Source organism: Loxodonta africana, chromosome 23, assembly GCF_030014295.1.
Source record: "Loxodonta africana isolate mLoxAfr1 chromosome 23, mLoxAfr1.hap2, whole genome shotgun sequence".
Lineage (NCBI taxonomy): Eukaryota > Metazoa > Chordata > Mammalia > Proboscidea > Elephantidae > Loxodonta > Loxodonta africana.
In genome coordinates, this window is record NC_087364.1 from 46,740,373 (window position 1) to 46,756,200 (window position 15,828).

A 15,828-nucleotide genomic window follows, 5' to 3' on the forward strand; every position below is an offset into this window, starting at 1 on the left:
ATTCAAAAATGTCATCCCAGGGGGTTGGCAACCAATGTCACAAACAATATCTGTATTCACTGTTTAACGAGAAACTTATTTGCTCTGTAAACCTTCACCTAGGGAACAATAAAAAAAAATTTCATCCTTGGCCCATAAGATAGAGAATAAAGACATGCGCACATTAAATCATTGTATACGTGTATTTTTACAGTTCTGGTAACTGAAGTCTCATTAAATGGCCCAAAAGTTGATAGTTGATTACACTGGGATTCATTCATATTCTTTTCCTCCTTCGGATAATGGTTTACAGTTAATATGACTTGGAAAATCCACTTACTGAAATCCACCATGGTCAATGTGAATTCTTCTTTTGTGATCCTGGTTGAAGCGTTCCAGTTCTTCTTCCTGAGAAGCTGTAAGAACCCATCTTTTCATTCCTATCTCAGTGATTTCAGGAAGTTTGGTCATGGCATGTAACAAGTGTCCAAACCACTGTCCACAATTCTGAAAATTTGATGGCCGAAGGCTGATATCCAGCTCCGTTAACTCTTTGAGGAACTGCAAATTCTGGCAGAAGACAGTCCATCCTGTGCCACAGACGCTGTCATTATAGCTCAAGTCGAGTTTCTGCAATTTGGCCAGATGACCTGTCTGTATTATTGATGCTGAAAAACAAAATCACGCTAAATGCTAAAGTACAAGAATATTTTCTACCATGGCTACTTTCTACTTCCCAATAACACAGTGTCTCCAGGATTAGTAATGACAAGTTCAGGAATGATTTGTTTTTAGCTAGCAGCTTTATTCAGGGCATCTGAAATTACTGTAGTAACCAATTTCTTCTCTGTGCATCCCATGTACAACTCAAAGATGGATTTTTTTTTCTTCTTCCAAATTTCAACCCAAAGAATTTCTTTTTTTGTCAATTTATTATTTTCTGCTCCCCTGAAGTCCCAGCCTTCCTGCAGACGTTCTCTAATTAGATGAGAGGAGTGATGGCTCCTTGGCTTTAACACAGGGCCATTTGTAAATAATCCTCTTGCTGCTTAATACTGTTTAATTGTCATTGCTCATTCATTCATACCTCATTCAATAATTCTTTAATTGAGCACTTGCTATGTGCAAAACATACCTGGATCATTTCTAACTCACCTCAGAGACACAGGACAATTTTCCCTTTGAACAGCACATATCACAGTACCAACTACAATGGCACTTAATAAATACCAGTTAATGATAAAGCTAAGAAAAGACAATGACTTCTGAAGAAGAGGTAGGAGAGATATACGAGGCAAATGGCTTTTTCAACCAAAAGCAGGAATAAATTAGAGAAATCAGATGAGTATATAGAATCTCCAAGTTGAAAGGGATCTTGGAAGTGCCTTCATTCAACTCTCAGATCAATGATCAAGAGAATCCCTTTCAGAGCCTCTCTACCAGTGACCATCCTGATTCTGCCTGAGCCATCCTTTCAAAGTTGCCCACAATGCTGTGAAGCAGCTTGCAGCTTTGGGCCGCAATCTACCCTTCTCAGTCAGCTAGAAAACTCTGCTCCTTCCTTCTCATGCCTGCAGTGCTTGACAACAGTCCCAACGCCCTCTAATCTTTCCCCTGTAATGCTAAACATGCCCTAGTCTTTCAAACACCTCTCACTCAGCATGGCTTCCAGACCAAACAGAATGCTCCAACTCCATTGCTCTTATATGCGGACAGCTTAGCAGTCCATACCCCACAACAGCCACACTCTGTCTCTAGGTACCCATGTCAATGTGTATCTCCCTTCCTTTCTGTTTCAAATTATTCATGATATTCTCAAGACTTAGCTAAGAGTTAAAGACAATATGCATGTTTCTTCTTTTTTACATGTTTGTATTATGGAAATTTTCAAACATACACAAAAGTAGAATAGGAGAGTGAATCTCCTTGTACCCATCATTCAGCTTCAGCAGTTACCAGTATTACCCCAATCTTGGCTCATCTGGTCCCCTCCTCTCTACTTTTTTGTTTTTATTTTTACTATTTTAAGGCAAATTCCAGACATCATGTCATTTCACCAATCAATACTTTAGTATGCATCTTTAACAAATACTTTTATTTTTATAACCACCCTGCCATTATTGTACCTAATAATATTAATAGTAATTTTTTAACCAAAACCCATTGCCGTCAAGTTGATTCCAACTCCCAGCAATGCTATAGGACAGAGTAGAACTGCCCCATAAGGTTTCTAAGGCTGTAATCTTTATGGAAGCAGACTGTCACTTCTTGTCCCACGCAACAGCTGGTGGGTTTGAACCACCAATCTTTCAGTTAGCACCCAAGCTCCTTAATCGCTGTACCACCAGGGCTCGTTAATTTTTTTTTTTTTTTTTTTTACAATAAGCATTAATTCTGGAAGAATTTGCAATAACCTGCTAAGGGAGAGAAGGATTTTTATTTTTCATTTTACCTTTCTATATTGATTGAATTTTCCAAATGTGTGAGTACCTATTTAATAAAATATAATAAAGTATCACATTTTACTTTATATTTATTATATTTTTAAAATCTGGGTAGTAGGATTGTGGGTCATGGTAGTACTTTTATTTGTAGTTTAATTTGTTACTAAGGGCCTGACTAAAAATGGAAAGAAGGAAGAACTACCCCTGACAAAATGTAAAGATGTAAATTTGACTTGAGAAAAAATCTGGCCATAAAAAAATTAAGAAAACATATATACGATGGCTGAAATTATGAGTAGTAAAATTTGATGCAGACAAAAAAAAAAAGTTAATTGAAGACGTAAATCTTAATTATAAACTTTAAATAAAATAAATATATTTAATGGTGTCCAATTCAGGAAAAAAAAATAATCAATGAAACCAAAAGCTTACCCTTTGAGAAGACAGATAACATTGATAAGCGTAGTATGATAGGTAGAATTTCAGCTTGGCTCCGAAATTTCCCACCCCAAACCCCAGGACTGTGAATATAGTGGATTTTACTCCCATGATTAGGTTACGTTATATGACATAGTTGATTTTAAGAAAGAGAGATTATTCAAGTGGGGCTAACTTAATCACACGAGTCCATTCAAGGTAGAGAGATTTCTCCAACTGGTGGCAGAAGAGGAAGGAGGTCACAGAAGAGGAAGTGAGAGAGATTTGAAGTGTGAGAAGGCCTGACAATTATAGGCTTGGAGGTGAGGCGGCTACATGTCAAGGAATATGGGTGGCCTCCTGTAGCTGAGAGCAGCCCCTGGCCGAACTAAGAAGAAAATAGGAACCTCATTCCTATAGCTGCAAGGAACTGAATTCTGCCAACGAGAATGAACTTGAAAGTGGATTTATCCCCAGAGCCTCCAGGTGAGAATTCAGCTGGGCCAGCGCCTTGATTTCAGCTTGCGGAACCCTGATTAGAGAACCTAGACAAGCTATGCCAGACTTCTGAACTACGTACTGTAAGTTAAGAAAGGGGTGTGGTTTTAGGCCACAAATTAATTTATTATGCAGCAATGACTAGTTAAAGGGGGGCGGGGAGGAAAAGGGAGAAGACAGAAATTACCAATACCAGGAATGAGAGATGGGATATTGCTACAGATGCTAAAGGGTTAACAATGGAACAACTTTATTTCCATAAATTCAGCAGCCTGGGGAAATGGACCCTTGAAAGATATGACCTACTAAAACTTACTCCAAAAGGAAGAAATAACCTTAACAGCCCTATATCTATTTTAAAAATTGAATTTTTAATTAAAAACTCACAAAGAATACTCCAAGCTCAGATGCTTTCAATGGTGAATTCTATTAAACAGTTAAAGAAATCATACCAATTCTATACAATCTTTACAGAAAATAGAAGAGGGAGGAACACTTCCCAACTCATTTTGTAAGACCAGAGTTACCAAGCAGACAAAGACATTATAAGAAAAGAAAGGTGAAGGCCATTATCCCTCATGAGCATAGGTGCAAATATCCTCAACAAAACTTTAGCAAATAAAATCCAGCAATATATAAAAAAGATAATACATCATGGCCAAGTGGAGTCTATACCAGAGATGTAAGGCTGATTCAACATCTGCAAATCAATTAATATATTCACTATATTAACAAACTAAAGGAAAACACAAGCAGATGATCATCTCAATAGATGCAGAAAAAGCATTTGACAAAATTCATCTTCATTGTAAAAACTCTCAACAAACTACGATTCCGTAACCTAACAAATGGCACCTACGTAAACCCTAGAGCTAATGTACTTAATGGTGAAAGACCAATTGTTTTACCTCTAAGACTGGTAACAGGCAATGATGTCTGCTCTTACCACATTCAGCATTCAACTGGAAATTCTAGCCAGTTAAGTAAGAAAGAAAAAGAAATAAAAGACACACAGGCTGGAAAGGAAGAAATAAAACTGTCTCTAACCACAGATGACACAATAGTCTCTACAAAAAATTCCACAGAATCTACCAAAAAACTCCTAGAATTAATAGATGAGTTTAACAAGATCAGAGTGTAAAAAGTCAATATAAAAAATATCAATTGTATTTCTACATACTAGCAATGAACAGTTGGGAGTCAAAAATTTAAAAACAGTACCTTTTATATTAGCACTATAAAATGGAATATTTAGATGTAAACTTAAAATATGTATAAGACCCATATGTTAAAAACAATAAAATACCAGTGTAAGAAATCAAAGAAGACTTAACAGTTAAATACACTGTGTTTGTGGATTGGAAGACTCGATATTGTTAAGATGTCATTTCTCTCTGAATTGATCTATAGATTCAATGCAATCTTAATCAAAATTCTAGTAGTGTTTTTTTTCTAGATCTTGGTAAGCTGATTTTAAAATTTATACGTAAAGGACAAGGAACTAGAATAACCATACAATTCTGAAAAAGAACAAAATCGGAAGACTCATACTACCTGATTTCAACATTCGCTATAAAGCTTCAGTAAAACAAGATTGTGTGGTAAAAGAGTAGACACATAGATCAATGCAGAATGAGAGTCCAGAAATAGGCCATCACAAATATAGCCAACTGATTTTTAATTAAAGTGCAAAAGCAATTCAGTGGAGAAGAGATAGTCTTACCAGGTAATTGTGCTTGAACAATTGGACCTGAAAAATAAAATAAACTGGAGTTCTGGTGGCACAGTGGTTAAGCATTTGGCTGCTCACTGAAAGGTTGGCAGTTCGAATCCACCAGCTCCTCCTTGGAAACCCTATGGGGAAGTTCTACTCTGTCCTATAGGGTCACAATTGGACAGCCATATGCAAAAACATTAACCTGAACACCTCACACCGTGTACAAAAAGCCAACTCAAAATTAAAACATTTAGAAGAAAATATAGGCAAAATTCTTGAGAACTTGAATTTTGCAAAGAGTTCTACGATGCAACACAAAAAGTTCGATCCATAAAATTAAAAAATTAATAAAGAGCACTTCATCAAAACAGAAATTTTGCTCTGCAAAAGACACTGTTAAGAAAATAAAAAGACAAGATACGGGCTTGGAGAAAATATTTGAAAATTATATACCTGACAAAGGATTTGTATCCAGAAAATCTAAAGAATTCCTAAAAGTCATCAACAAGAAAACAAATAATCCAATTCTTAAAATTAGGTAAAAGACTAGAACAGCTGTTTCACAAAAAAATACATATGATTGACAAATAAGCACATATAAAGATGTCATTAGTCAGTAGGGAACTGCAAATTAAAATCACAATGTTTTTGTTTCTATCTTCTAATGACAGTCCGTTCCAGTCCATTCTGCCATAACACATGTTCTGAAAATGCAAATTTGTTCCAACTAGATTGAAATACCAGAGAACGATTGGAGCATAATGCAAATTTTGCATTTGCTTACACATGATTCGTCCACAAGAAACACAAGGTGAACACAAAACTGCATCTAGCTGAACTGAGCTATGTGAAGGAAGAAACAAAATGCACGCACACACACACACCCCTCACAAGGATGAGAGTCATCCACCCACATCCGGTGTTAGAACTTCCCATTTGATTTCAGATAGCCCTCCTTCCACCACTTACAAGAATTCATAAGCTGCAGCCCTTGGCCCTGAAGCCTCGCCTCTTTAGTTTTCCTCTCAGCCAATTTTCTATTGCTCCTGTCTGTTCTTTTTCTCTTATCGCTCTCCTCTCTTGCTTTTTCCCCGTCTCCCTTTAGTCCTCTTCCTCTGCACACAGGGTGGCAGGCATCAGAACCAGGCAGTACAGTGCGAGTGTGGATGGCCCACTTCCACAAGCAAACTTCAGGTCTTTTCAAGAAAAAATGTCATGTTTACTGTAGTCTTTATGTATTTCTTAACCATGTAATATGTATAAAACTACTGTCATTATTAGTTTTCTATTTTTAAAAGTGTGTTAGTACGAAGTTTTGAGTGTTGAGCTTCTACCCATGATTTCTCATGAGCCCTGTGGTTTTTATTGTGTGATTTTGTATAGTATGGTAATTTTTTAGGAACTTGTCACATGATAGCAGAACTGACTATATATATACAGAGAACAAAGAAACAACTACCTGGAATGACTGTTCCAGACCCTTCAGTTAAAGGGGTGCTCATTGCTTCAGAGATCTGGCAGCTGATAGGTGAACAGTCGTGGGGAGTGTGGGGCTGAGGGCAGATGGGAGACTGAGATAGTACTCAGTCCCATGGGAAGTGGACACATAGAGGTGATTTTAGGGGATATTTTTTTTGGGGGGGGTAAGGTATTATATAACTCGAAACTCCACAGTTCAGAATTTATTCCTTATTCAATTCTATCTCCATCTTTCTAAATGGACATATATGGAGGAAGCATCAGACTGTCATTTAATCCCTCTCATCTCCTTTTTCTAACAAATAGGATGAACCTCTACTCAAAACCTTCAGCTGGCAACAGGCTAGTAACATCTAGACTAATGGTGCCCGTATTGTAGTTGTGGTGATGATCAAAATTTCCTATTTAAGACTCAATATAAAGAAAAAAATTAAGAAACAGTGCAAGTACCATGTGGGCAAAATTTGTGAAGGTAGAATTTAGATGACTGAATTTGGTTAATACTGAGCTGGCTACGGAAACCCTGGTGGTGTACTGGTTAAGAGCTACGGCTCCTAACCAAAAGGTCGGCAGTTCAAATCCACCAGGTGCTCCTTGGAAACCCTGTGGGGCAGTTCTACTCTGTCCTGTAGGGTTGCTATGAGTCGGAATCAACTTGACAGCAACGAGTTTGGTTTTGGTTTGAGCTGGCTACAGAGCACTGAAGCTCTCCTGTACCAGGGAGGTGTACAGCTGAAGCTGATTGCCTACAGGAGCCTCCTTACCACCACATCTATATCCATCTCCTTTTATGAAGCACCTGCACTGTCTTGTTGGCTTTGGAATTGCCCTTTTTTGTCTTAATTGGATCTTTCCTAAGCAGATGCTGGGGAGAAGGGAAGCTACACAGAGGACTTAGCCCTAGTCCTCACTGCCCTCCCTACCACTCTACCCCTGAGCTTGGCAGGACAGGCAAATTGGGCTCTGCCTTCCAAGATTGCTTTGAAAGTAGTAGATACAAACCCAACAGGGTCACATCCTCTGTCACCAGGGAACAGCTGCTCAGTCCCAGAACTTGAAGAGACGCCGAAAGCTGTAGCGTTTCCACAAGCAGCTTCAGGTTGCCACCAATACACTTATTCCAAGACAGATCAAATATTTCTAGACCAGGGAGATGAACAGAGGCTTCAGCTAGAAGTGATAAAGAGCAACACAAATTTAGGCTTTGTAAGAGATCACAGGCCTCAATTTTGAGGAACCTAAACTGGGACAACATATTAAAATAACGGGTTAGGAAGGTTGTAAATACTACTTTTCTCCTGCCTGAAATACAGGGCTCCCATTTTTGTTGTTATTTTTATTGGGGGGAAATGTTGGAAGCCTTAGAAAAGTAAAAGTTAATTAAATGGAATTCACTATCAACCGGGGTTATTTAATTCACTTCACATTTAGGAAAGAGAAAGAAGCAAAGGGCTCGAGAAAGCTGGTCAAGATTCCTAGAGAGTATCCTCGTTGGTACACATTCCATTGTACACATTCCAATGGACAGTCGCACTGAAACTCAGGGACAAGTCAGGCCTCCCTAGGACTCTGAAAGACCAAAATGTATTTGCATTTCCTTATGTGCAATCACTAAGGCAAGGAAGGGAACTAATGTATTTTACAGAAGTTTTTAAAGGAAATTAAAAGATTTTCTGCTTAATTCTTAGTTGCCCCTAAAGTTAAAATTAGCCACAACTTACTCCCTAGCAGAGTGGTTAATTATATTTTAAATCATTCTGCTTTCTTTATAAAAAGTAATGTATTCAAGGGGCAAATACATTCTTCAGCAATATCTAATAAGAAATTCCCTCCCACTCATGATACAGGAAACCCTGGTGGCGTAGTGGTTAAGTGCTATGGCTGCTAACCAAAGGGTTGGCAGTTCGAATCTGCCAGGAGCTCCTTGGAAACTCTATGGGGCAGTTCTACTCTGTCCTATAGGGTTGCTATGAGTTGGAATTGACTCGACGGCACTGGGTTTGGTTTTTTTGGTCATCATACCAATAAGAAAAAATGGAACTTTTAAAATTTTCTTGCAGAAATGATATAGAGAAATATATAATTATATGATACTTCTTAAGCGAAATTGAATGGTAGATTTCTATCAGATGGTGTAATTTAGTGTAATAGCTACTTGATTGTGATTGCTTGATATTTGGAAAGAGCCCTGCCTTTCTCCCAAAAACATTTAAATTAAAAAAAATTTTTTTTCTTAAAAAATATTCAGTTTTTTGAAGTAGGAAATATATTTATGAAACATCATGTTGCCCCTAAATTTATTTTTTGTGGAACTTCCCTAACTGAATATTCATCTGAGCAGCAGGATGTGCTTTGTGTGTGTGTGTTTACCTAACCATTTTGGGGGTTACGGACCCTTATGAGAAGTTATTTACGTACTTACCTACTTACTTAACTAGTATGGAGAGACTACCTATGATTTGCTTTGGGTATGCAGTGAAGAACAAATACAATCTCTGCCCTCAAGGAGGCTGCAGACTGGGGAAAACATGGACATTAAATAAGCACACAAATATATAATTGTAAATTCTGATAGAAGTTCTAAAAAGCACAAGTGCTCCTTATTTAGATAGGGAGGGGCTGTCTTAAAAAGGGACGTCGACACTGAGACCTGAAAGATGAGTCAGACCTACCTGGAAAAGGATGGGGAGGAGAGCATCCCAGAGAACCGGAAGGCCACCATTCAGGAGGGGGCTTGGTGATGTGAGGGAACGGGAAGAAGCCCACTGAGGCTGCATTCAGGCAGCAAGGGGGAGAGGGGCCCAAAGGTACCAGGGCCTCATCATTCGGGCCTCTGAGGGCCCATAAAGGAATTTGGATCTATCTGAGGTGCAAAAGAAATCACTATCTTTAAACTAGGCAGTGATAGGATCCAGTTAATTTTGTTTTTTTTAACTTTTATTAAGCTTCAAGTGAACATTTACAAATCCAATCAGTCTGTCACATAAAAGTTTACATACATCTTACTCCGTACTCCCACTTGCTCTCCCCGTCTTGAGTCAGCCCTTTCAGTCTCTCCTTTCGTGAGAATTTTGCCGGCTTCCCTCTCTCTCTATCCTCCCATCCCCCCTCCAGACAAGAGTTGCCAACACAATCTCAAGTGTCCGCCTGATACAATTAGCTCACTCTTCATCAGCGTCTCTCTCCCACCCGCTGACCAGTCCCTTTCATGTCTGATGAGTTGTCTTCGGGGATGGTTCCTGTCCTGTGCCAACAGAAGGTCTGGGGACCATGGCCGCCGGGATTCCTCTAGTCTCAGTCAGACCATTAAGTTTGGTCTTTTTATGAGAATTTGGGGTCTGTATCCCACTGATCTCCTGCTTCCTCAGGGGTCCTCTGCTGTGCTCCCTGTCAGGACAGTCATCGATTGTGGCCGGGCACCAACTAGTTCTTCTGGTCTCAGGGTGATGTAGGTCTCTGGTTCATGTGGCCCTTTCTGTCTCTTGGGCTCTTAGTTGTCGTGTGGCCTTGGTGTTCTTCATTTTCCTTTGCTCCAGGTGGGTTGAGACCAATTGATGCATCTTAGATGGCCGCTTGTTAGCATTTAAGACCCCAGACGCCACATTTCAATGTGGGATGCAGAATGTTTTCATAATAGAATTATTTTGCCCATTGACTTAGAAGTCCCCTCAAACCATGTTCCCCAGACCCCCGCCCCTGCTCCGCTGACCTTTGAAGCATTCATTTTATCCCGGAAACTTCTTTGCTTTTGGTCCAGTCCAATTGAGCTGACCTTCCATGTATTGAGTGTTGTCTTTCCCTTCACCCAAAGCAGTTCTTATCTACTGATTAATCAATAAAAAACCCTCTCCCTCCCTCCCTCCCTCCCCCCTTTGTAACCACAAAAGTATGTGTTCTTCTCAGTTTTTACTATTTCTCAAGATCTTATAATAGTGGTCTTATACAATATTTGTCCTTTTGCCTCTGACTAATTTCTCTCAGCATAATGCCTTCCAGGTTCCTCCATGTTATGAAATGTTTCACAGATTCGTCACTGTTCTTTATAGATGCGTAGTATTCCACTGTGTGAATATACCACAATTTATTTACCCATTCATCCGTTGATGGACACCTTGGTTGCTTCCAGCTTTTTGCTATTGTAAACAGAGCTGCAATAAACATGGGTGTGCATATCTCTGTTTGTGTGAAGGCTCTTGTATCTCTAGGGTATATTCCGAGGAGTGGGATTTCTGGGTTGTATGGTAGTGCTATTTCTAACTGTTTAAGATAACGCCAGATAGATTTCCAAAGTGGTTGTACCATTTTACATTCCCACCAGCAGTGTATGAGAGTTCCAATCTCTCCACAGCCTCTCCAACATTTATTATTTTGTGTTTTTTGGATTAATGCCAGCCTTGTTGGTGTGAGATGGAATCTCATCGTAGTTTTAATTTGCATTTCTCTAATGGCTAATGATCGAGAGCATTTTCTCATGTATCTGTTAGCTGCCTGAATATCTTCTTTAGTGAAACGTGTGTTCATATCCTTTGCCTACTTTTTGATTGGGTTGTTTGTCTTTTTGTGGTTGAGTTTTTAACAGAATCATGTAGATTTTAGAGACCAGGCGCTGGTCGGAGATGTCATAGCTGAAAATTCTTTCCCAGTCTGTAGGTGGTCTTTTTACTCTTTTGGTGAAGTCTTTAGACGAGCATAGGTGTTTGATTTTTAGGAGCTCCCAGTTATCGGGTTTCTCTTCATCATTTTTGGTAATGTTTTGTATTCTGTTTATGCCCTGTATTAGGGCTCCTAGGGTTGTCCCAATTTTTTCTTCCATGATCTTTATCGTTTTAGTCTTTATGTTTAGGTCTTTGATCCACTTGGAGTTAGTTTTTGTGCATGGTGTGAGGTATGGGTCCTGTTTCATTTTTTTGCAAATGGATATTCAGTTATGCCAGCACCATTTGTTAAAGAGGCTATCTTTTCCCCAATTAACTGACTCTGGTCCTTTGTCAAATATCAGCTGCTCATACATGGATGGATCTATATCTGGGTTCTCAATTCTGTTCCATTGGTCTATGTGCCTGTTGTTGTACCAGTACCAGGCTGTTTTGACTACTGTGGCTGTATAATAGGTTCTGAAATCAGGTAGAGTGAGACCTCCCACTTTCTTCTTCTTTTTCAGTAATGCTTTACTTATCCGAGGCTTCTTTCCCTTCCATATGAAGTTGGTGATTTGTTTCTCCAACACATTAAAAAATGACATTGGAATTTGGATCGGAAGTGCATTGTATGTATAGATGGCTTTTGGTAGAATAGACATTTTTACTATGTTAAGTCTTCCTATCCATGAGCAAGGTATGTTTTTCCACTTAAGTATGTCCTTTTGAATTTCTTGTAGTAGAGCTTTGTAGTTTTCTTTGTATAGGTCTTTTACATCCTTGGTAAGATTTATTCCTAAGTATCTTATCTTCTTGGGGGCTACTGTGAATGGTATTGATTTGGTTATTTCCTCTTCGGTGTTCTTTTTGTTGATGTAGAGGAATCCAAGTGATTTTTGTATGTTTATTTTATAACCTGAGACTCTGCCAAACTCTTCTATTAGTTTCAGTAGTTTTCTGGAGGATTCCTTAGGGTTTTCTGTGTATATAATCATGTCATCTGCAAATAGTGATAACTTTACTTCCTCCTTGCCAATCCGGATACCTTTTATTTCTTTGTCTAGCCTAATTGCCCTGGCTAGGACTTCTAGCACGATGTTGAATAAGAGCGGTGATAAAGGGCATCCTTGTCTGGTTCCCGTTCTCAAGGGAAATGCTTTCAGGTTCTCTCCATTTAGAGCGATATTGGCTGTTGGCTTTGCATAGATGCCCTTTATTATGTTGAGAAATTTTCCTTCAATTCCTATTTTGGTAAGAGTTTTTATCATAAATGGGTGTTGGACTTTGTCAAATGCCTTTTCTGCATCAATTGATAAGATCATGTGGTTTTTGTCTTTTGTTTTATTTATGTGATGGATTACATTAATGGTTTTTCTGATATTAAACCAGCCTTGCATACCTGGTATAAATCCCACTTGATCATGGTGAATTATTTTTTTGATGTGTTGTTGGATTCTATTGGCTAGAATTTTGTTGAGGATTTTTGCATGTATGTTCATGAGGGATATAGGTCTATAATTTTCTTTTTTTGTAATGTCTTTACCTGGTTTTGGTATCAGGGAGATGGTGGCTTCATAGAATGAGTTGGGTAGTATTCCGCCATTTTCTATGCTTTGGAATACCTTCAGTAGTAGTGGTGTTAACTCTTCTCTGAAAGTTTGGTAGAACTCTGCAGTGAAGCTGTCCGGGCCAGGGCATTTTTGGGGGGGGAGATTTTTGATTACCGTTTCAATCTCTTTTTTTGTTATGGGTCTATTTAGTTGTTCTACTTCTGAATGCGTTAGTTTAGGTAGGTAGTGTTTTTCCAGGAATTCATCCATTTCTTCTAGGTTTGCAAATTTGTTAGAGTACAATTTTTCATAATAATCGGAAATGATTCTTTTAATTTCATTTGGTTCTGTTGTGATGTGGTCCTTCTCGTTTCTTATTTGGGTTATTTGTTTCCTTTCCTGTATTTCTTTAGTCAGTCTAGCCAATGGTTTATCAATTTTGTTAATTTTTTCAAAGAACCAGCTTTTGGCTTTGTTAATTCTCTTAATTGTTTTTCTGTTCTCTAATTCATTTAGTTCAGCTCTAATTTTTATTATTTGTTTTCTTCTGGTGCCTGATGGATTCTTTTGTTGCTCACTTTCTATTTGTTCAAGTTGTAGGGACAGTTCTCTGATTTTGGCTCTTTCTTCTTTTTGTATGTGTGCATTTATCGATATAAATTGGCCTCTGACCACTGCTTTTGCTGTGTCCCAGAGGTTTTGATAGGAAGTATTTTCATTCTCGTTGCTTTCTATGAATTTCCTTATTCCCTCCTTGATGTCTTCTATAACCCAGTCTTTTTTCAGGAGGGTATTGTTCATTTTCCAAGTATTTGATTTCTTTTCCCTAGTTTTTCTGTTATTGATCTCTAGTTTTATTGCCTTGTGGTCTGAGAAGATGCTTTGTAATATTTCGATGTTTTGGATTCTGCAAAGGTTTGTTTTATGACCTAATATGTGGTCTATTCTAGAGAATGTTCCATGTGCGCTAGAAAAAAAAGTATACTTTGCAGCAGTTGGGTGGAGAGTTCTGTATAAGTCAATGAGGTCAAGTTGGTTGATTGTTGTAATTAGATCTTCTGTGTCTCTATTGAGCTTCTTACTGGATGTCCTGTCCTTCTCCGAAAGTGGTGTGTTGAAGTCTCCTACTATAATTGTGGAGGTATCTATCTCACTTTTCAGTTCTGTTAAAATTTGATTTATGTATCTTGCAGCCCTGTCATTGGGTGCGTAAATATTTAATATGGTTATGTCTTCCTGATCCATTGTCCCTTTTATCATTATATAGTGTCCTTCTTTATCCTTTGTGGTGGATTTAAGTTTAAAGTCTATTTTGTCAGAAATTAATATTGCCACTCCTCTTCTTTTTTGCTTATTGTTTGCTTGATATATTTTTTTCCATCCTTTGAGTTTTTTGTGTCTCTAAGTCTAAGGTGTGTCTCTTGTAGGCAGCATATAGATGGATCGTGTTTCTTTATCCAGTCTGTGACTCTCTGTCTCTTTATTGGTGCATTTAGTCCATTTACATTCAGCGTAATTATAGATAAATAAGTTTTTAGTGTTGTCATTTTGATGCCTTTTTATGTGTGTTGTTGACAATTTCATTTTTCCACATACTTTTTTGTGCTGAGACGTTTTTCTTAGTAAATTGTGAGATCCTCATTTTCATAGTGTTTGACTTTATGTTAGTTGAGTCGTTACGTTTTTCTTGGCTTTTATCTTGAGTTATAGAGTTGTTATACCTTTTTGTGGTTACCTTATTATTTACCCCTATTTTTCTAAGTAAAAACCTAACTTGTATTGTTCTATATCGCCTTGTATCACTCTCCATATGGCAGTTCAATGCCTCCTGTATTTAGTCCCTCTTTTTGATTATTGTGATCTTTTACCTATTGACTTCCATGATTCCCTGTTATGTGTATTTTTTTTTAATTAATCTTAAAATTTGTTTGTTTTTGTGATTTCCCTATTTGAGTTGATATCAGGATGTTCTGTTTTGTGTCCTTGTGTTGTGCTGATATCTGATATTATTGGTTCTCTGACCAAACAATATCCTTTAGTATTTCTTGCAGCTTTGGTTTGGTTTTTGCAAATTCTTTAAACTTGTGTTTATCTGTAAATATCTTAATTTCGCCTTCATATTTCAGAGAGAGTTTTGCTGGATATATGATCCTTGGCTGGCAGTTTTTCTCCTTCAGTGTTCTGTATATGTCGTCCCATTCCCTTCTTGCCTGCATGGTTTCTGCTGAGTAGTCTGAACTTATTCTTATTGATTCTCCCTTGAAGGAAACCTTTCTTTTCTCCCTGGCTGCTTTTAAAATTTTCTGTTTATCTTTGGTTTTGGTGAGTTTGATGATAATATGTCTTGGTGTTTTTCTTTTTGGATCAATCTTAAATGGGGTTCAATGAGCATCTTGGATAGATATCCTTTTGTCTTTCATGATGTCAGGGAAGTTTTGTGTCAGGAGTTCTTCAACTATTTTCTCTGTGTTTTCTGTCCCCCCTCCCTGTTCTGGGACTCCAATCACCCGCAGGTTATCCTTCTTGTTAGAGTCCCACATGATTCTTAAAAAGATTTTTTTAATTCTTTTATCTGATTTTTTTTCAGCTATGTTGGTGTTGATTCCCTGGTCCTCCAGATGTCCCAGTCTGCATTCTAATTGCTCGAGTCTGCTCTTCCGACTTCCTATTGCGTTGTCTAATTCTGTAATTTTATTGTTAACTTTTGGATTTCTACATGTTGTCTCTCTATGGATTCTTGCAACTTATTAATTTTTCCACTATGTTCTTGAATTATCTTTTTGAGTTTTTCAACAGTTTTATCAGTGTGTTCCTTGGCTTTTTCTGCAGTTTGCCTTATTTCATTTGTGATGTCTTGAAGCATTCTGTAAATTAGTTTTTTATATTCTGTATCTGATAATTCCAGGATTGTATCTTCATTTGGGAAAGATTTTGATTCTTTTGTTTGGGGCGTTGGAGAAGCCGTCATGGTCTGCTTCTTTAAGTGGTTTGATATGGATTGCTGTCTCTGAGCCATCACTGGGAAACTAGTTTTTCCAGAAAATCTGCTAAAAAAAAAATGCAGTCAGATCCCTATCAGAGTTCTCCCTCTGGCTTAGGCTATTCGG

The 15,828-nt window shown here is 38.0% G+C and overlaps 1 protein-coding gene across 2 annotated transcripts in view; it reads right to left on the minus strand.

Annotated features, from left to right (window-relative positions):
* Positions 1 to 185: 185 nt before the first annotated feature.
* LRRC31 (leucine rich repeat containing 31) overlaps positions 186 to 15,828 on the minus strand; it is a 39,718-nt gene continuing 24,075 nt past the window's right edge. For both annotated transcript variants that reach the window (XM_064275448.1, XM_064275447.1), the window contains 2 exons: positions 7,537 to 7,704; positions 186 to 647 (listed from right to left, as the gene is read on the minus strand). In XM_064275448.1, coding sequence (XP_064131518.1) covers positions 316 to 647; positions 7,537 to 7,704 — 500 coding nt within the window. In that variant the 3' untranslated portion in view covers positions 186 to 315. The remainder of the gene's footprint in view (positions 648 to 7,536; positions 7,705 to 15,828) is intronic.